This window comes from Arachis hypogaea, chromosome 7 (assembly GCF_003086295.3).
Source record: "Arachis hypogaea cultivar Tifrunner chromosome 7, arahy.Tifrunner.gnm2.J5K5, whole genome shotgun sequence".
Taxonomy (NCBI): Eukaryota; Viridiplantae; Streptophyta; class Magnoliopsida; order Fabales; family Fabaceae; genus Arachis; species Arachis hypogaea.
The window spans coordinates 3306098-3331270 of record NC_092042.1 but is presented as its reverse complement, the minus strand read 5'-3'; the positions used below and the strand labels follow the sequence as shown (position 1 = coordinate 3331270).

General features: G+C 30.1%; 2 protein-coding genes across 4 annotated transcripts; one reads left to right on the top strand and one right to left on the bottom strand.

Moving 5' to 3' along the window:
- Window positions 1-6791: 6791 nt before the first annotated feature.
- On the top strand, window positions 6792-11852 carry LOC112702017 (citrate synthase, glyoxysomal). The gene is made up of 13 exons (XM_025752860.3): window positions 6792-7526; window positions 7951-8131; window positions 8331-8416; window positions 8781-8885; window positions 9183-9245; window positions 9364-9473; window positions 9552-9671; window positions 9750-9825; window positions 10171-10244; window positions 10427-10547; window positions 10911-11008; window positions 11101-11224; window positions 11400-11852. The coding sequence occupies exons 1-13, from the start codon at window positions 7281-7283 to the stop codon at window positions 11529-11531; spliced, it is 1536 nt and encodes a 511-aa protein (XP_025608645.1). The 5' UTR covers window positions 6792-7280; the 3' UTR covers window positions 11532-11852.
- Window positions 11853-11920: 68 nt separating this feature from the next.
- LOC112702015 (probable LRR receptor-like serine/threonine-protein kinase At1g07650) lies at window positions 11921-19067 on the bottom strand. 3 transcript variants are annotated; one of them, XM_025752858.3, is made up of 24 exons: window positions 18749-19067; window positions 18393-18564; window positions 17093-17164; window positions 16940-17008; window positions 16730-16801; window positions 16545-16616; window positions 16387-16458; window positions 16234-16305; window positions 16046-16117; window positions 15872-15946; window positions 15697-15768; window positions 15514-15585; window positions 15351-15416; window positions 15120-15188; window positions 14992-15030; window positions 14834-14892; window positions 14302-14687; window positions 14007-14202; window positions 13692-13841; window positions 13406-13524; window positions 13092-13302; window positions 12749-12989; window positions 12521-12671; window positions 11921-12433 (listed from the first exon to the last, which is right to left on the bottom strand). In XM_025752858.3, the coding sequence occupies exons 1-24, from the start codon at window positions 18873-18875 to the stop codon at window positions 12035-12037; spliced, it is 3105 nt and encodes a 1034-aa protein (XP_025608643.1). In that variant the 5' UTR covers window positions 18876-19067; the 3' UTR covers window positions 11921-12034. The 3 variants fall into 3 exon arrangements, with proteins under 3 accessions (XP_025608643.1, XP_025608644.1, XP_072055078.1); XM_025752859.3 differs by having other exon boundaries at window positions 18401-18564; window positions 18749-19019; XM_072198977.1 differs by lacking the exons at window positions 18393-18564; window positions 18749-19067 and adding an exon at window positions 17735-17752.
- Between the last annotated feature and the right edge of the window lie 6106 nt (window positions 19068-25173).

Sequence of the window (25173 nt, the reverse complement as noted above, 5' to 3'; positions counted from 1 at the left end):
ATTTATTTTTTAAATTTATTAGATAAATATTTTTTATTATTTTAATATTGACATGACCTTATTTATATAATATTTTGTTAAAATTAAAACTATTATAAAAAAAATTTTAAAATATTAAATTATAAAAACACACAATAAAGAGGTATATATATATATTTCAAAAAATAATGATAATAATATTATCCTGATTCAAAAAAATTATATATAAATCAAAATACATATTAGTTATTTACAAAAGATAATTTTTACTTAAATGTCACAGATATTTATATTTGTGTTCATATTTTTTAAGTGGTAGGCCAAAATATGAATCTGAATAGGTCTTCATTTTCTTATAAATAATGACAAAAAAAAGAAATGAGAATGTTTATTTTTTTATTTTTAAATATCAAACTATAAGAATAATTAATAAATAAAATAGGAGAATATAAAAATTGTGTACTTGAAAAAAATCTTCGTAATTCATCATACATATCCTTATTAATAACTTTTTGAGTCTTGAACAACTATCAAATTTATTGACTACAAAAATAACTATATAAACACTTCAAGATTATTCAATTAAATTGATTCCTTAATATAGTAGGAACAAATTCAATTAATTCAATTTATTATAGATTTGATAAAATAATTTAAAATTTTAAAAATATATTTAAAAATAAATATAAAAATTTTATAAGTTATTTAACTTTTAGGACGTTCAAAATTATAAATTTAAATTAAATAAGATATTAAAAAATTTATTATGTTTTTATTATGTGTAATAAAATTAAGATAAATATTAAATTAAATTAAGATATTAAATATTATAAAGTTTATTTATTTATTTTTTAACAGCATTTAATTTGAAGCAAATATAAAAATTTATATTTAAAGTATTTTTTATTTTTATTCATAATTCTAATAGATAAAAAATATTTTTTTTAATTTTATATTCAATTTATTAAATTATCTTTAATTTTCTCTTACTATTATTTCTATCGCACACTATTATTACCTTATTCTCCTTTCTCATTTTCTTCTTCTCCTCACACTTTCTCTTCACCCAATCGTAATTAATTATCACCAAGTACTATTATCGCAACTTTCAATCTTGTTTATCACTTTGATCTATAATCATTTATTATGTTAACTTTTATGAGTCGTTGAAGTGTTGTTAAAAGAATTGGTTTTTATGTCTTCTGAATATTTAAATGTATAAAAACAATAGTTTTTTCTTGATGTGAATTTTAAGTTGTCTTATTATTCTATTAAAAAAATGTATCACATAAAACATTCAAAATTTTTGCTCAAATTATCAAAATTTGATGTCAGTAATCCTTAAAAATAATATTAAAATATATTATTTTATCTAATATAATAAAAATAGTACATTATTGTAAGTTTTTAACTAATAATTATAAAATTAAGTTGTAATTTAATATAGGCCCTTAGAATAAAAGAATGTCATTACTTCTTACATTTGACTACTATTATATAAGTTGTACATTTGTTTTATTGTGTAAATTAATTAAACTATATTTTATTATTTTATTTTGCATGTTTTGAAATAATGCGATCCTACTATAAGGATGATATTAATTTTCATAATCTAATACGAACCTTCTTACTATTTTGTTTGTCACTTAAATACTATCCATAAAAATAGTTAGTTAAAGTGAAACACTGTATAAAGAGAGTAAATTTTTTTTTTTGAATTAAAAGTTCTAATATATTTCTTAATCATCACTTGATATAACTCATATTTAATAGGTTAAAAAATTCTCTCTCTCTCTTATATTCTTAACTTCTTCTATAATAAATTTTTTACATTATCTAATACATAAAATGTCACATCCTTACATTTATCTTAAAAGTTAAAAGTTAAAAGTAAATTATATTAGTATTTTTTAATAAAATTAAAATAAAAAGATAAAAAGCTACCGAAAAGAATAATATTAAGTTTGAGTTATGCTATGTGTACACCAAAGTCCGCCACCAGTATAAAATACATGCTAGAATATAAATACACATTGAAAATAAATTAAACTACACATGTATTTATTATACACAAATATATTGGTGGCTGATTTTGGTGTATAAATAGTATTTTTGATTAAATTTTATGTTCTTTTGTACCAAAATATTATAATTTATTAGATTATTATATTATCTTTGTACTACAAAACAAAAAATAAAATTCTATATCTTCTTGCTGTTACTTATTTTATTTTATTTTTATTATAATTTATTATATTATTATATTATTTTTGTACTATATAACAAAAAGTGAAATTCTATATCTTCTTGTTGTTTCTTATTTTATTTTATATTGGCTATCTAAATTAGCTTGTATAATATTTTAAAGGTTGAAACTGTTAAAAAATATATAACAAAAAATTTAGATATTTGTTGTGTTATCAGGTTATTTAAAAAAACTAATTCATAGGCGTTATTATCCTACTATATCTTTAATATTACATGTCAATCTAATATTTAATAAAAAAATAATATTAACCGACATAAAACTGATTAAAATTTAAAAAAAATAATTAGCAAAATATCTATGAGAATTTTTTCACTTTACTATTGATAGATACATATATATTTTTTTTTGCATCTTTTATATGCCAATCAAATAATCAATACTATATGCCAAACAAATAATATTTAATTAATTAATTTTTTTGACAAATCAATTTAAGAATATTTTAAGAAATAAACATATCAATATTTTAACAAATCATTGGTAGTTTGCAATTTTTTTCTTTGCGTCTTTTTATGCTAATCAAATAAGAATTTAATTTTGATGTCCTATTAATGTAAAATAATTTTACACGTGCATCTAATCACCATCAAATAATCAGGACTATATGCCAAACAAATAATATTGTGGAATACAAAATTAATAAATTTTTTGTTGTATAATTTATTTAATTTAATTTAAAAATAAATATTTATGTACTCAAATTTTAATTTCAATACTTTATATAATCAATAATTTAGAAAATTAAAAAAATAACATCATTAAATACAAAGCAGTTTAAAAAAAATTGAGATTTAACTAAAGGATAAATATTGATGCACTTAAAATTTAAAAAAATATTTTACATAATTAATACTTTAAAAAATTTTAAAAATAATTTTATCTTATACAAAACCATTTAAAAAATAAAAAATTAACAAAATAATTTATAAGAGTTCTTCGGTTCATTATTGATAGGTATATAACAAATATCAGATAAAAAAAAAATAATTTTTTTAAAATTAAATTGATGAAATAAAACTTTGGATGTGAAAGATAGATTAAAAATATATAAGAATTAATACAGTTTGGTAAGTAAACTGAAGAGAAAGGAAAATGAAGGTGAAAGTTATGCGTGAAATTAATAACTACAGTAAAACAGTATAAAATTTGTAATTGTAGTGAATGGAAGCGAGGAAAAAATGGAGGCGATACAATCACGATATTAAAGGAAGGAGAATGATGACAACAGTAATAATACAGAAAAGTGCACCTAATACTCTAATAGTGAAAGGAGAAGCACTAAAAATTGAATAATGAGATCAACTATTGGTATAAAGTACTCACATAAAGAATATACCCAAAATAAAATGATAAAATCGATAAAAAATTATTTGTCATCCCTAATTATTTTTTTTCTCCTTTCATACATGGCGTCCAAAATCAACATTTAGCATAGTCACTATCTAGTTCAAATAATTGTTACATACAGAAAAGTACATTCAGAATTGGAAAGAGAAATAAGAAAAATTGAAAACGGATAAAATTAATAAAAGGATAAATTATTGGAATAAAGAATTGAAGAAGAGGTTACGGTTCCTACAACTATTAGTAAAATACAAAATAAAAATGAACATGTGTTGCTGTTAATTGTGGAAGTTCTTTTATTTAAATAACTCCGTATCGACATTATATATTGTTATAGATTTCTATTTGCCTGTTCTAATTGTAGTGAATCGGGCTACTCCTGTGTTTGTGGTAGCTCCACTTGTGTAGTTGTATTAGTTGATATGGCAACTTGTTTTCTTGTTGAATCATCTCTCAATAAGTTACACGTCTTCTAGTTAGGTGTTGCTGTCTTTATTCTTCTGTCATTTTTTGTCTTCTTCGCCTAGCAGATTCTGTCCAAGTAGTTGATGTTGACGTGATTGTTGATTTCATGATAGCAAGATGCAGAGAAAAAAAACGTTTGCGAGACCAAAATTGAAAGTGAAAGAGTAATTTAATTCTCTTGGGAGTTAAGTACGACTGAAGGTGGATCAGTTTTTTTTATTGAAAGTGGGTCAGTTTTTAAATTGAGTACGTAGTGCCGTAGTGGTAGCAGTTATTTTATTGGAAGTAAATCAGTTTTAAAATATATCGTGGAGTTGAAAGTGAATTAGTTTGATACTCTGTCATGGGATAAATTCTTTTTTTGATAAAAAAATAAAAAAAATGGAGGACGTAGTAACAGTTTATTATATTGAATTCAGTGTTTAATGAACATAAAAAAATATGGATAAAATAGGGAGAAGAAATTAGATACCAAATTTTCCTATCTCATTATACATTGGTATAATCCATTATATATTGGTATAGATTTGATTAAGGAGTACTCTTCTGTATGTAATTTTTTTTTAATATAAACAATAGACATCAAAAAAATATATAAACCGTGTATTGTAATTTAATTAATTGGTATAGATTTAATTAAGAGCACACATTTATATGTAATTTTTTTAAGATAAACAATAGACATCAGAAATATTTAAACCGTGTATTGTAATTTAATTAATTTTGTTATAGAATATCGATAAATTATGTTATTACTTGAAATAAAATAAATTAGTTTTAAACTTTGTTATGGGTAAAAACAATTTTTTTAAAAAAAATAAAAAATTAAATACGTAGTAACAGTTTTTTTTTTTAATTAAAAGTGAAGTGGGTAAACCCTTTTCTTGAAAAAAAGAAAGAGGGTAAAATGGGAAGAAGAAATTGGATACCAAACTCCCATATTCCCATTATATATTGGTATAGATGTAAATTACATTTAAGATAATATAATAATATTATTTAGGCCAATAATAAAAGAGTTATTGAATCAAAATTTAAGGAAAAATAAATTATTATTAATTAAATAAATATAAATATAAGATTCCTATCCATATTTGGATCGTTTGGTATATTACTTGAACCAGCTCCGGTGTTATTGTGAGTATCTGTATATGTAAAAAATTCATTATTAAGATGAAAATAATGTAATTTGATAATTTAAGAGTACACTCAAGAAATAGATTATACATAATTGGTACGTACTAAGAGTCCAGTAACATAGATATATCGTAAAAAATAATTCATATTAAATAATAAACTAACAATATAAATTTATTACTGAGAAGTATAATTTAGAGTACCTGATATAGAGTATTGTTGAGGAGGTATATTTGTGATATCTTATAATGGTGTTGCCATGTTAGTTAGTCCACTTGATGTATCGATTCCTCGTCTAATACTCTCTCGGTAACTGGCACGCCTTCTGGCAAGGTGTTGCTGCCTCTGTTCTTCACTCATATTTTGTCTTCGTTGTCTGGCATAGTCTTGCCAAGTTCGTCGACCACTCCCACGTGAATCTTCCATTGGTATGTTGTCAACTATAATTAATCAAAGAAACATATAAAAACAATTATACACTTTTATTTAATGACAAAAAATAAATTACAGAAGATTTTACATCATATTTAGGCGAAGTGAGAAGAATGCAGGAGAAGACAGAGGAAAAATGAAAGAAATTTTTTCTATTACGGAGAGATATGGAGTAACCAGTGAAGTGAGAGAGATTAAGAGAAAAAATTGGGAATAATACAATTGACGGAGTAATTGATGTGAGAGGAATTAACTGATGCAGTAGTGGAGAATTAAGTAGTAGAATTTTGTAACTGATGCAGTAGTGGAGAATTAAGTAGTAGAATTTTGTAACTGATGCAGTAACGTGACGTGAGAGAAATTAACGTGGAGAAGTTATATTGAGGTGAACGTGGATGGAAATGAAATAACAGAATGTTGTAACTGGAGGTAGGTTACTAAAAAGGATAAAAATGAAAAGAAAAATTGGACACCAAAAATGGGTTTTCCCATTATATATTGTTATAGATATATATTATCACATTCTTTTAAGTTTTAACCTATGCAAAATCTTAATTTTTTGTCATTAGATTAGATAATAAGGTAAGAATTGAATTAGTGTAGTAGTTAATTTATGAGGAGTGCTAGGAAAACAATGATTATCTTGAACAACATGAACAATCACTAATCAAATATAAGTATATTACATCCTAATTTAATGCTACTCATTAAATTTACTCTTTTAATCTTATTAATTCACATTGTTCACACATTGTTCATGAATATTATTAGTTACCTATACTTTTCTTTAATTTATTAGTCTTTTTTAAGTGAAGTGTATAAAATATGATTTTTTTTTATGTGACCAAAATTTTAAATAAAGTTCTGATGCAAGCGCTTGGATCACGATCAAATTGGGGGAGATTATGAAGAAAAACAATTTGATAATGAGGTGCATGAAAGCACCAAGTTAACTACGAGACATTAGGGAAGCTGGGAAAGTAGGAAACTACACCGTTAACCCTTTAGACCCGGAATAAGTGTGTGTTTGTGTGTGAGGAAAGGCAACTTAAATTAGCTTCAAGCTTCATTGCAAGCGATATGAATGGATTGGATAGTCTTGATGTCATCATCTCATCTCATCTACAAATGTAATAACTTATACACATTTCCATTCTCCTTCATTCTTATCTCTCTCAACTTTCAACATTTTCATTTAACACCAAAATTTAATCTAATTTACTTGTAAGCCATTAGGATTCTTCTAATTATAAGATTTTTGAATAATAATATCAACCACATTTTAGTTTCAACTTTGATCTTAGTCATGTAAATAAATAAAGGGTAAATTAAATTTTTTTATTAAAAATATAAAAATTTAAATTTTTAATACATTTATTTTGGATCTATTAAATAAAAAAATTTAGCTAAACTCATAAATAAATAATCCTTAATTTTTGACACGTGGCAATTATATACTAGCAATTGGTTGGTTAGTGTTAGTGTTAGTGTCTTGATTAATTTTATTTTCTCTCTCTGAATGAATTCATTCCTTGCACTTTCTCTCTCCTTTCTCTTAGTTTGCTTCTTAATCCATCCAATTCCAAAATAATCTCTTTGCAACTGCATATTCAATTCGATCTCTTTCTTCTCTCTCTGCAAAAGGAACACAAAAATGTCAACCAATTCCGAAACCGCGACGGTTGTTGCGCGTGGCCGTTTGGCCATGCTCACAGCTCACCTCCGTCCCTCCTCCGCTGATGACGTGGCATCAGCTCTTCAGCCTCTCCGTCTCTCCGTACAGTCGTCTCCGCCTCCGAACGTCAAGGGAACGTTGACCGTCGTGGACGAAAGGACCGGAAAAAAGTACACCATTGAGGTCTCAGCTGAAGGCACGATCAAAGCCACTGATCTCAGGAAGGTATGTGATTTCTGATTTGTGATTGTGATCGAATCAAAATTTTAGTTTTGATCTCTGTGCTCTAAGGGATTTCTAATTTTGGGAGATGTGTCTCATCAAATTTCGCATCTTTCTGTGAGTGTGTTCGGTGTATATCGTTGTTTATGATCATGGCTATGCTTCTAACGATGACGTTAATGTCTTTACCGGGAACAAAAATTAATTATTTATTCATGGTTACAAGCTGAAGTTACAAAATAAATAAATAAACAAAAATTGTAGCCGTAATTTTAGATATCAATTTTACCTATATGGATTAGTGATTTATATAAATTAATAATTTAATATTATAACCATGGATATGATAACATGATTGGAATCTAAAATAAAAAATTACCAAGACACAAATTAAATTGTGGGGTAATTCTGGTTTCTTTATTTGCAGATAACAACGGGGAAGAATGACAAGGGTCTCAAGCTTTATGATCCAGGCTATTTGAACACCGCCCCTGTTAGATCAACTATTAGTTATATCGATGGCGATGAGGGGATTCTTAGATATAGAGGGTACCCAATTGAGGAGCTTGCAGAGAAAAGCAATTTTACAGAAGTAGCCTATCTCATTTGTGAGTATTTCTTTAGCTGCAGTGTGTATGTATATATTGTATTCCATGGTGCTTGTTTATCAGTAGAAGAAAATATTATATCTTTAATGCCAGTGAGGAAACATGCATTTTGCCATAGTCCTGGAACCTGTTAGTTACATGTTAACATTTAGATGGCATGAAAGTTTCTAAAGTTTGTTGACTCTCATTCTCTTATTAGTGTATGGAAATTTGCCTTCTGAAAGTCAGCTAGCTGAATGGAAGTTCGCTATATCTCAACATTCAGCTGTTCCACAAGGTGTTTTGGTGAGCTTCTATGCTATATCTATTTCCCATAGTCCTATCTGGTGTTTGCTATTCTTTTTGTTTTGGTCATTGACGCATTTAATATATAAGCAACTTCCAGGGATTGTATTACTGCTTGAAATTTAATATTCGAGTGGAGTCATTTTTTATTTTTTTTAAGTAGGTTTTCTGACCTCTTTATTTCAGGAAGATTTGCTGTTAATTTTCTGGGATGGTTTAGATCAACCTGCATAGGAATTTCTTTTTCAATGTAGTTCCTTTTAGTTTATATGCAAAGGAGAGAAAATATGCTGTTCGATTCTTTTTAATGAAGTAAGAGGTTACTAATCCCAGTTGTGGTGTTATCTTATATTTGATTTTGTAGGATCTTATACAAGCATTGCCCCATGATGCACATCCTATGGGTGCGCTTGTTAATGCCATAAGTTCTCTATCCATTTATCATCCCGATGCGAATCCTGCTCTCAGAGTAAGTAATGAAATCTTCTGTCAATTGGCTACTCTTTTGAACTGTTCTGCATTGATTACGTGTCTAGTAATAGCATAACATGACATCTTGTAAATCTTAACCAGTTTTGGTTACATGATCTTTCTTTTTCTGTTTTGTTCTTTGTCTTCCCTTTTGTAAGTTCTATATTATGAAAACAGATTGGTTACATCTAATTTTATTTGTCCATGGTATTCAAATCATTATGTGGATTCCTGCTGATTTTGGATGTCTACAAATTGAATTTTGTTTTTCATTATCTATTATCGTTTAATGCAGGGTCAGGGTGTTTATAATTCAAATCAAGTGAGAGATAAACAAATAGCACGGGTTATTGGAAAGGTATGCCTATTCATTCTCTTTTTTCTCATCTCCCCCATCTGGGTCTGATATACCTAAATTATCCATACAACTCTATCTTTTTTGCAATCATTGACCTGCCCAATTTTTTTTGCTGCAGATAACAACGATAGCTGCTGCAATTTATCTCAGAATTACAGGAAGACCACCTGTGCTTCCATCTAACAATCTTTCTTTCACTGAGAATTTCTTATACATGCTAGATTCCCTGTAAGTTGTGTGTATGCTCTTTTTCTATTTGTGTGTGGAATAAGTGTGTAATGGAACCTTCACTCTTGATGCGTTCAGGGGCAATCGGTCATATAGACCCAACCCTAAGCTAACTCGTGCACTGGACATCATCTTCATCCTGCATGCAGAGCATGAAATGAATTGTTCTACATCCGCTGTTCGACACCTTGCATCAAGGTAGACATCATACTACAACACTACTTAAGCAACAGAAAGCAGCTGATCTAATCTTGCTTAATTATTAATTTATTTCAGTGGTGTTGATGTATTCACTGCTGTTGCTGGGGGTGTTGGAGCTCTATATGGACCTCTTCATGGTGGAGCTAATGAGGTTCGCCCCCTATTTCAGAATATTATTTCATTTAGGCCTATGACACTAGGAATGAGAATATAATTTAAAGATTATTATTATTATTATTATTATTATTATTATTATTATTATTGGTATCGTAAACTTAAAAATAATATGAAGACTTTATTATTATTATTATTATTATTATTATTATTATTATTTCTAGAGGACTTTTTTTTTTAAATGTAAGGAATTACTATAAAGAGTTAATGAAGCTGTTACAATCTTTTGTTCATTCCTTATTATATGATGAAGTGAATACACATAAGCACAACACTAATATTTCAATGTATGAGCATCCTAATGTAACCTTTGATTATGCAGGCTGTCCTCAAAATGCTTAGTGAAATTGGAAGTGTTGAGAACATTCCGGAGTTCATTGAAGGTGTCAAATCCAGGTGGCTACTACTTTCTTTTGTTTTGTGGGTCTTATTTCTTCCCAAATTTTTGGCTTAATGCTTGTACCCTGGAAAGATAGCATCATGGATTGCTATTGTTGCTTCACTTTTTGGGGATTTCTTAAATGAAAGTGGGGGAAAGAAGATAACTTAAGATAAAAATCTTTTTCTTGTGTCCACAGGAAAAGGAAGATGTCTGGTTTTGGTCACAGAGTATACAAAAACTATGATCCCAGAGCAAAGGTCCTAAGAAAACTGACAGAGGAAGTTTTTGCAATTACTGGCCGGGATCCTCTTATTGAGGTATTTATCCATTTTTAATTCTGTCTTTCCTATTTGTTAATACAATGACATACCTACGTGCGGGTATAGATCCTCACATGTGAAAATTTCACATGATTTGATCATATATGATATCTCTAAACATGACATGTGCTAAAAGAAAATTCACATGGAAGGTCTGTTCTCCCCACGTTTATAATTTTCCTTATATTTTACATTTTTTATTGTGTTAAAATTAAATTGCAGATAGAATTAGATAATATCTTAAGACAAAAAAATCTGTAGCAAATTTTTAATTTAAAGCATTATTGTTTTAATTTGATTCAGTATGTTTAGTTTAAGCTTTGAAAGTTCTAACTTGTGTGCGAACGCTTGATTGTTCAGGTTGCAGTTGCCTTGGAGAAGGTTGCACTATCTGATGAATATTTCATCAAGAGGAAGCTATATCCAAATGTTGACTTCTACTCTGGAATAATTTATAGGTAATCAATCATTACATCTTGTATGGCAATTAGATTTAGATATGATAAATTATGCTTATGCATGCTCGAGTTTGATGGTTTTATGCAATCAGGGCCATGGGGTTCCCACCTGAGTTTTTCACTGTTTTATTCGCAATCCCTCGAATGGCCGGGTACTTGGCACATTGGAGAGAGTCATTGAATGATCCTGATACAAAGATTATGAGACCTCATCAGGTTACTTTCTTTCTCCAAATCACTTTGTTTATGATTTCTTGCCCATTAATCAGGATTATAGTTGGTTATTTCATGCATATGGTTGTGTAGTATTTACCAGAAGATATAGAACATCTGATGCATTTCCGGTTACATTTCACTTCCCTAATTTCACAGAATCTATTCTATGCTTTAGGTTTATGTTGGAGAATGGTTGCGACATTATAAGCCGATCAACGAAAGGATTGTATCAAGTGATGGTGACAAGCTTGGCCAGGTAGCCATGTCGAATGCCTCAAAGCGGCGGCTCGCTGGATCAGGGATGTAGTTTAGAACCCCAGTTTGGATGAGTGTCATGACCAAAAGGTTATACATAGAAGATGTAGGGAGGACGTAATTCCTTGTTTTTGGACTTGTATTACTTTGCTATAACCAGGGTGATTCATAGGGAGCATGTCACTGGATAAATAATGCAACTTCAGTCTCATCCATGAAAAATGATGTTGGGTGGGATTAGTTGTTCAAGCCATGTATTCAAGCACTATATATAGGTGCTACTCCTTCTACTTATACCTTTTAAGTACTTTGTTAAATATTAATTTTGGTTTTATTCTTGAAAATAAAATGAAGATTGTTACGTTTCATATCATATATAAAGGTGTAGTCACTTGTCCTAGAGAGCACACTGGTCACTGCAAGCAAATCCTTAGGTAAGAGTGAAAGGAAACTGGTTGAATCTACAATCACTATTTGGAAGGCATAAAAAAGAGTTTCTTCAAATGTACATTAGAGACAGATTTCTATATAGACATGGTGACAAGGAAACTTTCATCAGTTGTCTGACATGTCTGAGTTAACTTTTACAAGATGGTAACTCCCTTCTGTTTCAATAAGTGAGTGAGAGGAATTAGCATCAGCATACATAGTACTACTATATGTTGACATGCTTTGTGATCTACTTGGATTCTGCCAGAAGTGATTCCTCATACTCTTATATCTTGAATTTGAACTATATGCTGAATATCCAGGATCAGAAAGTATATCTTGAATGTCTGTCCAACCTTCAAGCATGCTCACTGCTTGTGACATTGTTGGTCTTAGTGTTGGAGATGCATTAGTACATAGTAGAGCCACATTTAGCATTACCATTGCCTCTTTTGTTGAATATTCTGACCCCAAATCTGGATCAACAAGCTCTAGAAGATTTCCTCTTTCTTGCAAGACATATGCCTGAAAAAAACCTCAGATTTCAGACTAGAATAACCAATATCAATTTATATCATGCAATACAAATCAATCCTTGTTTGTAGTAGTTACCCAATCAAGAAGATAAACAAATTCCTCATTAGGTCTGTAATTTGTGTTGCTCTTTCCGCTAACGATTTCCAATGCAACCACCCCGAAGCTATACACATCTGCTTTGTCAGTTAAATAGCCACGCATTGCATACTCAGGAGCCATATAACCACTGCAAAATGACAACAAACATGTAGATGAATTACAAATAATAACTTTTGAAATGGTTGCAGAATACGATGAACTTACATTGTTCCTGCAATTCGAGTGCTAACATGACTTTTGTCATCTTCATTGAGTTTAGCCAAACCAAAATCCGAAACTTTGGCATTGAAATCCTTGTCTAGTAAGACATTACTAGTCTTTATATCCCTATGAATGATCTTGATTCTGGACTCTTCATGGAGATAAGCTAAAGCTCTAGCTATACCAAGACAAATCTTCTTCCTGGTTGGCCAGTCCAGTTTCACTTTTCTGTCTAGATCCTTACCTACATATGATTGTGATAAAGATAATCAGTTGATTCATTCAATATACTTTATTCAAATTGCAGGTGTGAATTTATAATGTTAATCATCATTCTGAAACTTACCAAATAGTATCCGAGATAAACAATTGTTTTCCATATACTCATATATCAGTATTAACTGATTACCCTCAGCACAACATCCATAAAGCTTAACCAGATTTGGATGTTGAAGCCCTGATATCATTCCTATCTCATTCACAAACTCACGGTTTCCTTGCTTTGATTTTGATGAGAGTTGCTTTACTGCAATTACAGTTCCATCTAATAGTAGCCCCTGCATCATGGACAAAGGTTTATATATAGTTTAGATAGATTCGACGTCAATCCGTACATTTCGGCTAAATAACACCAGAATGAAAAAGAAGGATGAAACATACCTTGTAAACAGAACCAAAGCCACCTTCACCAATTTTATTAGCTACATCAAAGTTTTTAGTTGCTGCTTTGATTTGTTTTAAAGTAAACAATCCTGTCTGCAGATCTATACCCCTAAGTTCTGGGAAGAAAATAAGAAAAACAAGAGTGAAATTTGAATTCAAGTTTTAAACATGAACACTGCTTTTGGAGGTATACTTATTTGAAAGAAATTGAAATACTCAAATAAAAAAATAATAGTTCTTCAAAAATCTTGGTGGTATATTGCAAATTTGCAATGTTCCATACCTTTATACACTGCATTGCTTCCTCCTATATATCCCTTTCTCCTCATTACACCCAACAAAATAAGAACAAGTACACCAACAGCAGCAACTGTACAAGCAGCTAGCAGAATGATGTAGGTTTTGTGGCCATTTTCTGATGGTACTGGGAAATCTGGGCAAGGGAAACAGTATTTATAGCTTTTGTAGAATCAACAACAAAATCTAGATATACATAGACATAAAATTTAAACACTATGAAAATTTTAATTCCTTTAATACAAAGTAGTAAACACTATGCAGAAGTTTACAAATAAGAGTTTAGCTTGGAAACACTTACTAGGCTCTACTGAGATAGCAGATACTAGAGGTCCATAAACTCCTCGAGTCGGTATGCCGGTTGTGCCCTTTCCAGCCCAGTAGAAGTGAATTTTCAATGTATGTTCTGTGACAGTTGCATTAAATGTCTTCACAATTGGCTTGCCAGTACCACCAGCTGCTTTTTGGATATCAAATTCTTTCAACACCAATTTCCCCTGAATTTCAAACACAACAACACATTCATCTACATCAATGCACAATTCAGTAGGAACCAAACAACTAGAATCATGTCTAAATCATGTGGCAGTAGCTACCTGGATGTACACATCAAAAATTCGCCTTCCGAGACTGTAAAATGACCTGTCATTGATAAACATAATCTCTGCAAAGTGAAGCTCAACAGTGTAGTTTCCATTGATAAGGCATAGGCCATAGTATGTCAGAGCAAGGGGCGAAACACGAGCTGTAGTGTAAAGTTCTGAATTGAGTGCAGAGACATTTACAAGTCTTGAAGCATTAGTCACAATAAAGGGATCAGAGTCAATGTCATTGTCCATGAAGCTTCCAGTGCTGCTTAGAGCCCATCCCTGAGTAGGGTAATACAATATTGATGCACCTCTTCCTTCTCTGTCGGCTTCATAAACACGGCCGCTGACATTTGCTTCCAGTCCACCACAGTTTATGTTCATGGAGTGAGAATCTGTTGCATGAACAATGGCAATTAGGATTTCTTGGATCATGCAATCATGTTTACTAGAAGTTTTAGTAACTTCTATTTTGTTTATTTCTTTAACTTAGAAGAGATTCATAAGTTAATCTTAAATTTAATGCATTACACACACTTACATTTGGTAACTGAGGCAGGGCATGGAAAGTTCCTTTTAAGGCATGTAGAAATCCTACTTCTGCAACAAAATGTGGAATTTAAGGTAAGGCCTAGTTTTTCAGAAAATTCTTAAAATCTGAAAGTGTTAAACTTCATATTCAAAGCAAAAATAGCTTACTGTGTATCTGCGGATGAGGAGTATCCCTCAACAAGGTTTCTGGAAAAATAGCAAAAGCTAATTAGTTATAACTGATAACTAACATTCATTTAAGTCAAAATGAATATCAGACCTTAAATTAAACTTACAAGGTCCCTCCTCTTTGACATTCAGTTGGACTAGAGCTATCCCAGTTGAAGTTATTCGAAGAGATATCCCTGCACCAAAACTAGTATGTCATGATCGCGGTTTGAATAAGAGTGTTATGCAAGCTCAATGATATTTGTCTTTAAACATCAGATTTAGTATTAACATATCTGAAATCTAGATTGTTTGTAAACTAATGCCATATAACTAAAAGATCAGGGGATTTCACATACACATTTTTACTAGTTCTAAGGATCCAGCTTGCTATGGTCCCTGATAGCATGTTCCCAGTTAAAAACCTGCAACATATATATGATAAAAGAAAAGGAAGTCGTTTCATTAGAAAGGTGAATGAGATGATTGAATCACAAATTTTCATTAAATCCATTTACTTACATGTAGTCAAGTTTGTCAAGGATGGAAAAAGATTCAGGTATCTTCCCACTCAAGCCATTGAAACTCAAATCTCTAAAACAATGAAGATAAATACATGAACTTGTTTTGCATAAAGAATGAGTAAATTCAAAAACCATGTGTATATAACCCTATATATATGTCTGATTTGGTGATTTTACTTACAACATTTTCAGTTTTTCCATTCTTCCTATATAATCAGGGATATTTCCTTTGATCAAGCATTTTCTCAGTACCCTACATTATAAGATGTCCAAGAAAAAAAAGATATAGGCCATTGTTATATTGAATTTGAGAGGGAAAAAAAAGATATATTGAATTTGAATCACTGAAAACTCACAGTGTCTTCATGGATTTCATATTACTCAGTGGTGGGAAAGAAGAGCCTTTAGTACCTTTTAGGTCACTTATCCTCCTAAGTATCATAAAGGAAAGAAAAAAAAATCACTTGATATATTCATCATCTTTAATCAAAGTTAATAATAACAATAATAGTAAAGTATTACAAGCATACAAATCACTCAATCTTGTCAATGCAGATATGCTAGAAGGTATAGGCCCCTCAAGAGAACAACCCTGCATGTGCCTGTAACAAAGAGGTGTGGAAATTAACTATTTTTGTCTATATGATAGTATCTGATTGGATGTCTGTGTAAATATAAAAACAAATACAATAAAAAGAGAACAAAGAATTAGGCTTACAGCTTTTCGATTGATGTCCAATTACTAATGAAATCCGGTATCCTCCCGGAGAAACTATTATCGCTTAGCCTCCTAATATGTGACTTCACAAAGATTATCAAAGTTTATCTATGGTGGAATGTAGACAAATCAGATTGATAAGAAAATACTTACAGATCATTCAACTTGGTTAACTTGGAGAGTGATGCTGGCAATGTTCCAGTGAATCCATTTGATGACAGAATGCTGAACAAATAAACATGATTCATTCATGTCAAGCAATACTAGATATGTTAAGTAGAGAAAAAAGAGGTAAAGAGTTTTATTATTACATCTTTTCTAGATTGATCAACTGTCCAATCTCATTTGGGATGGGGCCTGTAAAGTAATTTCCCTCAATACTTCTGCAATGTTCATGCAAATATTGGAAATCATATATTACCACATACATTGTTTAGAGTACATAACATTTCTACTCACAATAAAGGTGAAAATAAAGGAAAATGCATCAACTTACATGTTTTTGAGAGTTGTAATATTTGTGAGAACCTTAGGGAATGGACCTGATAATTTGTTTCCCATTAAAGAGCTGCAAATTCAGTTAAGAACAAATCTATATTGTCATTGGCAAGCTGTTTACTTGCTGAGGAAGAAACATAGTGTTCGCGCATGCGCACTGTGTGCTGCGAAACCAAAGGGTTCATTATATGAGAAAGAAACTTCTTACAGCTCAACTAAGTTCATGGAAGCCCATTGTTGAGGTATAGAACCAGTGATGAGGTTGCGACTAAGGTCCCTATTTGAAAGTGCAACACCAAGTTAGAGATAATGGAGCAATGAATCATAGTTCAAAAGCTGAGGTTTGGTTGGTTTATCTTACAAAATCTTGAGATAATGGAGCTTGGAAAACTCTGGTGAAAGAGTACCACTCAGATTCTCTGCCTTCAAGTATCTGTAAGATTTTAGAATGTGAAATTAAAATCAGGAAATTAGAATTTAATCGTGCTACCACTATGCATACACTATTTATAATAAACATTATTTTGACACTAGTACTTTCTTAACTACTAGCAGGTGCTTCCTTTGTTTTGCTAATTAAAAAATAATCTAAATATACAATTAATATGAAGCACTTGGTGTAATAAGTGTTACTGATTAGAATTTAGGTAGTGGTTAACATGATTATGATTAATGCAAAATGTTCCAACAAAGAAGCCTTAAAACAGAACAATGTAGAATTTATGTATTTTCTTCATAAAAGAACAGAAAACATTCTGTTAAGTAAGCCACTAGTCATCTTTGAACTTAAATCAACACTTCCTATTCAAAAAACCAGTTAACATTTGCAAAAATTAAGATCAAATTTTGACTTTAGTAAACTCCAAAAGTAAATTAAGCAAACTACAGTGACATATTTTCAAGCCTAGTCAATCTAGGACTTATCAATTGGATATAAAAGAATATATAATTTAAAAGTTTGCAGTAAGCACTGACCAAAAAGTTATTACAGATAAGAACTTACTTTTGCTGTCTTAAAAAAAATGATTAGATCAGAGGATCCACTTCAAAGTCAACTATGACATGCAATTTGCACAAAGATCTGTCACTTCTGAGGTGTGAAAATGATGATTGGACTTTGCAACAAATTTTCAAACTTCACTCCAATTTAGACCAATGGGGCACTTTGACACCTCACTAATTTGTTTGATTAAGACTAATATATAAGACAACATAACTCATTGTATGGCCAAAGGATATGCACACATTACAACAAATATTATAAAAGATACTACAGAGAAACTCTTACTGTTTAGAGAATCAGTGATATTAATATTGAATCCTTCAGTGATTCTCAATCAATAAAATTTGTTACATTCAATAAAATAACTACAGTTACATTATGTTAACAGAATACTACAAAGACATACATAATTAAACCTCTAAGTTATATATATAGCTAAGCATAATTTGAAAGAGGAAGATGATTTATGAATTTTATGATAAGTTCAGGTAGTTATAACTAACAATTTGAAGGAAAATTCACATGAAGAACAATTAAATGGAAAGCTTGAAGAAGAAAAAGTGAGGCTCTTCCTTCATCTCCCTAAAGGCACATGCTTCCATGTGATTTTCTGCCATAATTCACATTAAAAATGAATGATTAAGAGAGAGAACAGTACATGCTTACAAGATGGCAAGAAGATTGATTGAAGGAAAAGCAATCACAAGCCACAAAGCTCTGAAAGCTCTTCTTATCAGACATGTTCCAATTCCCTTTTCCACTGCAAGGATCAACACCAAAGTCCCAATCCTTCTTCCCTAACTTCTTCCCTATCTCTTTCAATGCCTTCACTGCACATACATAAATCAAATCAACAATAATGTTATATCAATCATTAATTATTAAAATTATGTGACCATATAAGATTTGACCAAAATCACTTCCTTCCTATAACTATAGAATACAAAAAGCAATAATTATATTAAGCTACTAAGACAAGAAGAAGTAGTAGTAGTGAAGTAATGACTCTCTTACCCTCTTCATTGTTGAGTTTTGGTGTGGCAGCAGAAGCCAAATGTGACAAGAAAACCAATGAAGTTGAACCAAGGAGAAGAAAAAGAAGGAGCTTGGAACAACAGCAATGGTCTAAATTATTCTCCATGATTAAGTTTGAACTTTGGAGTGTTACTAATTGGTTGTTGTTCCAATAAGTAGCAGAAATAAATAAAGAAGGGTAGTGAGGTAACAACTATAGGGAACTCATTTATGAGATTTGAGTCATGATTCATCAGATGAGGATAGTGATAGATATTAGGATACAAGAAAAAATAAATAAATAAATAAATAAATGGTTATGCAGCATAAGGTACTGTGTAGTCTTATTGTAAGTAGGGACCAAATTAAAATACTATTATTATGGCATAATGCCAAACCCAATGTTAATCTTAATGTATTAATATTAATCTATAAAGCACGAACACTTTGTTATGTTGTCGTGTCTGCGTGTCGGATACATTTCAGATACGATACTCACCGACATTCGTCCGACACGCGTGTCTGCTATGTCCAAATTAACCGTGTCTCAACAAAAATAAAAAATTCTTCTCTGGATACACTTGGATACACCTAAATATCATCATGTGTCAGCGTGTTCGATCTTATTCTTAATATATATTCTTAAAATAAATTTAGATATAGTATATAGTATTATTTGTTAAAACAAAAAATATTTTAAATATTTGATATAATTAAAATAAGACATTAAAAATAATTTAAAAAATTAATTCATATTTTAATATCAATAAAATATTAAAATATCATTAAGGGTTTATCTAAAAAATACTTTATATTTTATATGTATGCGTGTCTCCGTGTCATGTAAGATTTTAAAATTCGCGTATCGGCGTGTCCCGTGTCGTATCGTGTCGTGTCTCATGTCTGTGTCAGTGTCCGTACATCATAGATATTAATATAATGTATAATATTTGTTTATGATTGTAAGATGCAAGAGGGAGTAGAATGACACTGTGAGAATAAAAAACAAATTGTAATAAATAAAATATTTTTGTTTATATATATATATGATATATCTCTTTGACTCTCTGTCATTCATCATAATAATTAAGTGAGTTTTTACTTTCAGCACAAAATTTATAGACATGGTTTTCTAAATCTTATGAAATCTTCTTTTATGACTTTATTGTTTCAATTATATGTGTTTAAAAAATAATTATATTTTGTGAAACATAGGTCTGTAGATGACAAATTTTGATGAGCTATGCAGGACTTCAAAATAGGATTAAGAGTATTGTTATTATTATTGGACCAACCGACCATGTTTAATTGTTTGTTTGTTTTTAATTTTCTTCTGCAAATTAAAGCTCTTCTAACTGCATAATAATAATATTCCACCAACATTTTATTTTCAATATTTTTCTTGTTTAGAAGAAAACGCGTTATTTGATCTATTTATTACCATTGACCAACCTCCATCATTAAGTCTCTTTGTTGAAGCTTTCAAGCAAAGTGTCCAATGCACTATAACGAAATCAAATAGTGAGTTATGTAACTTGATGATGATGATAATAATATTCCATATAAAATATTTATCTTAAGGGAAGTGACAAAGATAAAAGACTCATGATATAGTAAGGTGTGATTCCAACTTTGTTAAAAGACTTATTGGAGGCAATTAGGCAAATACTCATCGATATTTATGTAAATTTTTTTTTTTTAACCAAAGATAAAGAGGTTCGAATCTGTGACCTCTTAGATAAATATAGAAAAACTATGACATTTGAACTATAATTCGTTGACATGTGAAAATTTTTTTTGGTAATACAGAAATGTAATAATTAATATAATTGGGAGAGACAGAGTAGACTTAACTTTCAAATTATTTGTGTGTTATTATGACTCAGAATTTTTATTCAAACATTATACATTTTGATGAGTTTGGAAAACTCTTATTTAATTTTGATGATGAACAAATATTATTAAAATATTTAATTACAAAATTATTAATTTGATCTTAATTCATATTTGCTTAATTAATAATTTTGTTGTGCAGATTTTATATTGGGCCGAAATGAAAAGAAATATCCCAAGCCCAATTAATTAAACTTCAGCCCCATATAATTCTTGTTGTGTGATTTTTTGGCTGAAACGGTTTTATTAATTGGGCCAGAAAATTTTAACTCTACAAAGCCCAAAGAAAGCCTTCTTATGTGTTCATTGCTTGATCCCAATTTCATCAGGAAAGCAAATGTTAACTAAATGGGCCAGTTTTAATCTCAATGTTACAAGCCCAAAATGTTATTAGTGATAAATGGTTCCAAGCTTGGTCCGAAACCAAGAAAAAATGAAAGCAAAGTGCTTCCAGCGGAACCAAACCTTTAACCATGTGATGGATTTCAAATCTATTACATTGTTAATTAATGCATGAGGAATATGAGAGAGAAATACAGCTGAATTGATTGATGGCTATTATGACAAACACGCCACTCTAAGCTAGGGAAGTAAAAGCAAGCTATTCTCAATTAATTGGTTTAACCACTTTGTATTGCTTCTCTTCAGATTCTTTTCATTCTCTCTCATCTCTTTCTTCTTCTTTCTTCGGTCCTTGTCCAGGAAGCTATGGACGCTATGCTCATCAAAGAAAAAGAAGAAGTTGCATGCATCAAGACCATCAAGTTAATGATGGCAGGAAAAAGAAAAGTATGTAGTGGCTGAGATTTTCACCAAATGTGGTTAGATTTGGTGAAGTAATTTCGGATCCTTCATGCTCAGAAAAGGAAGATGAAGATTCGGCCAGCAAGGGAGATTCTTGAAGCATGGCTTGTCTTTGATTCTGCTCAACCACCACAGGGAGTAGCTAGAGTGGCGAAGTGATGGTTGAAGGCAGAGATTGAAGCAGATGAAGTCATCATCATCATGAAGTATCAAGGGCCAGAAATCCATCTTGGAGAGGAAGCCAAGGATGGAGAGCTCGGATTGATGAAGGGTGATGATCAAGAAAGGACTAGAGGTAATTGCATGTTGGGTTTTACATGGTTATCTCTTCTCTCTCTATGTGGCCGAACCGGTTCTGTGTTGTTGAAGGAGGAAGAAGTTGGTTCGGTTTTGGCTTCAATAAGTGGAGGCTCCCCTCTTCTATAATAAGGGTGGACAACCACTGTTTGAAGCAAGGAGAAAATTTGAGAGTGCAAGGCACAGAGTTCTCAGAGCTACCTGAGCTAACAGTTTTCTCTTCTCCTTCAATGTATTCTGTTTTGTAATTTTCTGTTTAATTTTGTCATGTCTTGAGTCTCATGGAAAAAGGCAAACAGTGAGGTTTGTATGAAAAAACCATAGAGCGGAAAAAGGCAGAGAGTGCAAAATTAAAAGAAAAAGCCATAGATGTCTTAGAGTTCCTTTGTTCATCTATGTTGTGTTTCATGATTCTGTGGGAATCCCCTTGTAAGTTGGATTAGCACTTTACAAGTTGTAATCAGATTGATTATAGTGAAATTCCATCATGTTTGTGATGGAGACTGGATGTAGGCTGCACTGCACTTAGCAGCCGAACCAGGATATATCTGAGTGCAATCTTCTTCTCCTTTCTACTCCATTTCTGTTTTCTACTACACAGGAGCAAAAACCAGAATTATCTCGTGCCAAGTGACGAGACAAAAAGAAAAGTCTTGTAGCAAGGGACGAGACAAAACAAAGTTGCTCGTGTCCAATGACGAGCAAAAACAGAAAAGTCATTTTTAAAGGTCAGCAAATGTTAGCATCGTAAAAAGGGGGCTAAGATTCAACCCCCTTTCTCTTATCCACTTAAACCATCACATTTCATTCATAAAAATCATTCTATATCTTTTGGAACCTACTTTTTATTCGAATTAAATATTAAATACCTTACCCAAAAGAGTTAGATATAATCTATCACTAGTATTTTCTCTCTTTAAGGATATTCTTCTTAAGTGATTTATAACTTTATTATATATGTATAATGAAAAAATTGAAAATGAATTTATTAATAAAGCATTTTTTTTTTTAATAAAGCATCGTTTGCTTAAATTATTGTTGCCTTTATTATGTAACATGGAAAAGGATTTGAAGATGATGACAGCGTTTGTGATGTTATTCATAATAGCAAAATAGCGAATAGATACACTATGCCTTTTTTTTTTAATTCATATTTTAGGTCTTATTTGTTTATTTCAAAAAAATATATATGATAGAGACAAAAATATCAACCAAAATTAAAAAAAAAAAAGGACAGATAATACACAAACTAATAGACTATATTTAATATATTATTAATTTGTATTTTATATTTTATATTTAAATATATATTTTTAGTTAATACTTACCATTGATCATGATATGGTTGATCCACAAACTAATGGACTTTATATTATTTAGCTGATTGGCTACTTTTAATAGCCGGTCTCGTATACCATAATTTTTGTATGAACATTGGTCAACGCCATCTCTATGAAAATAATCATGACCATGCAAATCATATTATCATTCAAGAGAACATGTTCGTCTGAAATAACATCACTCAAGAAAATGATGAGTTATAGATAGATAGGATCATAGGACTTTTAATATTTTCTTCTTCTTTTTTTTTTTTCTAAATTTAAGAAAACTCTAGAATATTATGAGCTACTAATTATTGTTCTGATCCATACTTTACGTTTTTGACAAACGATCATTCACATAAAAATAATTTTATAATATATTTAACTAAATTATTATTATTATTTGTTCATATCCTAATCCAATACTATGGTCCATGTCCAAAAAAGATAAAAGATGTTCAACTCAAAGATTGGCCTTCATTATATACCCGACCTCTTGACATAAGCTCCTCTCCAAAAAGGTCAGACTCGACATGAGCTGGCAAGTATACCACCCCCACTTCTTTAATCACGCAACTCGAACGCTGACTTCCAAACGCGAACAAGTTAGAGACCACCATCCATTAATGTTTAGACCAATTCTTTAAGTCCAATTCACTTATTTCAGGTTACCCACGTAATATTATTAATATAATACGTATCTATATTTTAATTATTATTTTTATATAAAAACACTTTGAGTATTTATATATGTTTTGATAATTACCATAAAAGTTTGGTCATATAATTTCTTGTAATTCCAACTCTTTGAATAGGTAGAATTTTAATTTGTTATCCACTTTCATTCCTTACCATTGATTAATTCTTGATAACGAAAGGAGAATGAAGGGGTTCTACAGAAATTAAAGAAAGCTAAATAAAAATGAAAATGATATCTAACGTGTGGGGACCCTATCTATATATACATATACATGGAGATTAATTACATCGTGGCTAGAGGCTGCTTATGTGGGGCACAAAAAACGCGCTTATAAAACGATATATATATATATATACAAATAATTAAATAATATAATAAAATATAATATTCAATGGAAATATTATTAGAGAGTAGAAGATAATATACATCTTTATTTCTTCTTTATTTGTTAGAGTATCCACGACAATAATTGAACTCTTCTTTAAAGAGATTAAAGTTTTTGCAACATAATTTTCTATATGCACATTTTTAAGTAATAATGCTCTCTTGATCAAATGTTTAAGAAGCCCAATTAGTTAACAATCAACTCTCTTAATGCATTATATGATTTGAGTAGACTACATCATTTTTATATTTCTAATAAAAATTTACAAATTTTTATATTTATTTTTTAATATTTATCATAATTATTTATATATCTTTTTCTATTATATTAAAGTTAAAAAAAAGGCAATTTTATGATATAGTAAAAAAAATTTTATAACTTAAAAGTCCAAAATTTGATTTTTGGTCATCTAAAAAAAAGAATTCCAGCATATATATTAATAATTTTAAAACTATATTTCTTCAATGTTAAACTCACGTGCTTCTTACTGATGATTAGGCCACCACGCAATGAGTGGTCCTTTGTTTGTGCCCTACTTAGGGATAGAAACAAATTAGGTCAAATCAATATTATTAAAAAATTAAGTCTATTTAACCTGAGTTTAGTCTATAATATATTAAAATTTTTTTTAAATACCTGACCTTTTAAAATAATTTTTTTTTATTATAAATCTAATTTTATTTTTTTTACCAAATTAGACCAGACCAAGTCAAGTTAATTGTAAGCTAGGTTTAAAATTTTTTAACAAGCTGTCTAACCTTATTCCATTTCTAGCCCTATCTACATTTAACTTTCTTTTAACCTAAAGTTTTGGAGATGCTGGCTTCATTGATGGATATATATAATATAGGATATATCAAAAGTTACTTTACACTTAAACGTAAAATATTTATTAACATTTAGTTTAATTAAAAAGTAAAAAAAAAATATGAGCTCAAATGTTAAAATGAGAGTCAAATAAAAAATATAAAAATAATAGAGTTCACTACAACAAAAACGCCATTCAGCGGCGGTTCCTGGAGCC

Bases quoted from the DNA above. Each gene is read 5' to 3' on its own strand.
- LOC112702017 (XM_025752860.3), top strand. From the start codon at position 7,281: ATGTCAACCAATTCCGAAACCGCGACGGTTGTTGCGCGTGGCCGTTTG. The intron at 9,672-9,749 runs GTAGACATCATA...AATTTATTTCAG, and splicing joins GTTCGACACCTTGCATCAAG to TGGTGTTGATGTATTCACTG. The intron at 10,245-10,426 runs GTGGCTACTACT...TTGTGTCCACAG, and splicing joins ATTGAAGGTGTCAAATCCAG to GAAAAGGAAGATGTCTGGTT.
- LOC112702015 (XM_025752858.3), bottom strand. From the start codon at position 18,875: ATGGAGAATAATTTAGACCATTGCTGTTGTTCCAAGCTCCTTCTTTTT. The intron at 16,617-16,729 runs GTAAGTTGATGC...TGAACATTGCAG, and splicing joins ATTACAACTCTCAAAAACAT to AAGTATTGAGGGAAATTACT. The intron at 15,947-16,045 runs GTATGCTTGTAA...TATGATACTTAG, and splicing joins TTGACAAGATTGAGTGATTT to GAGGATAAGTGACCTAAAAG.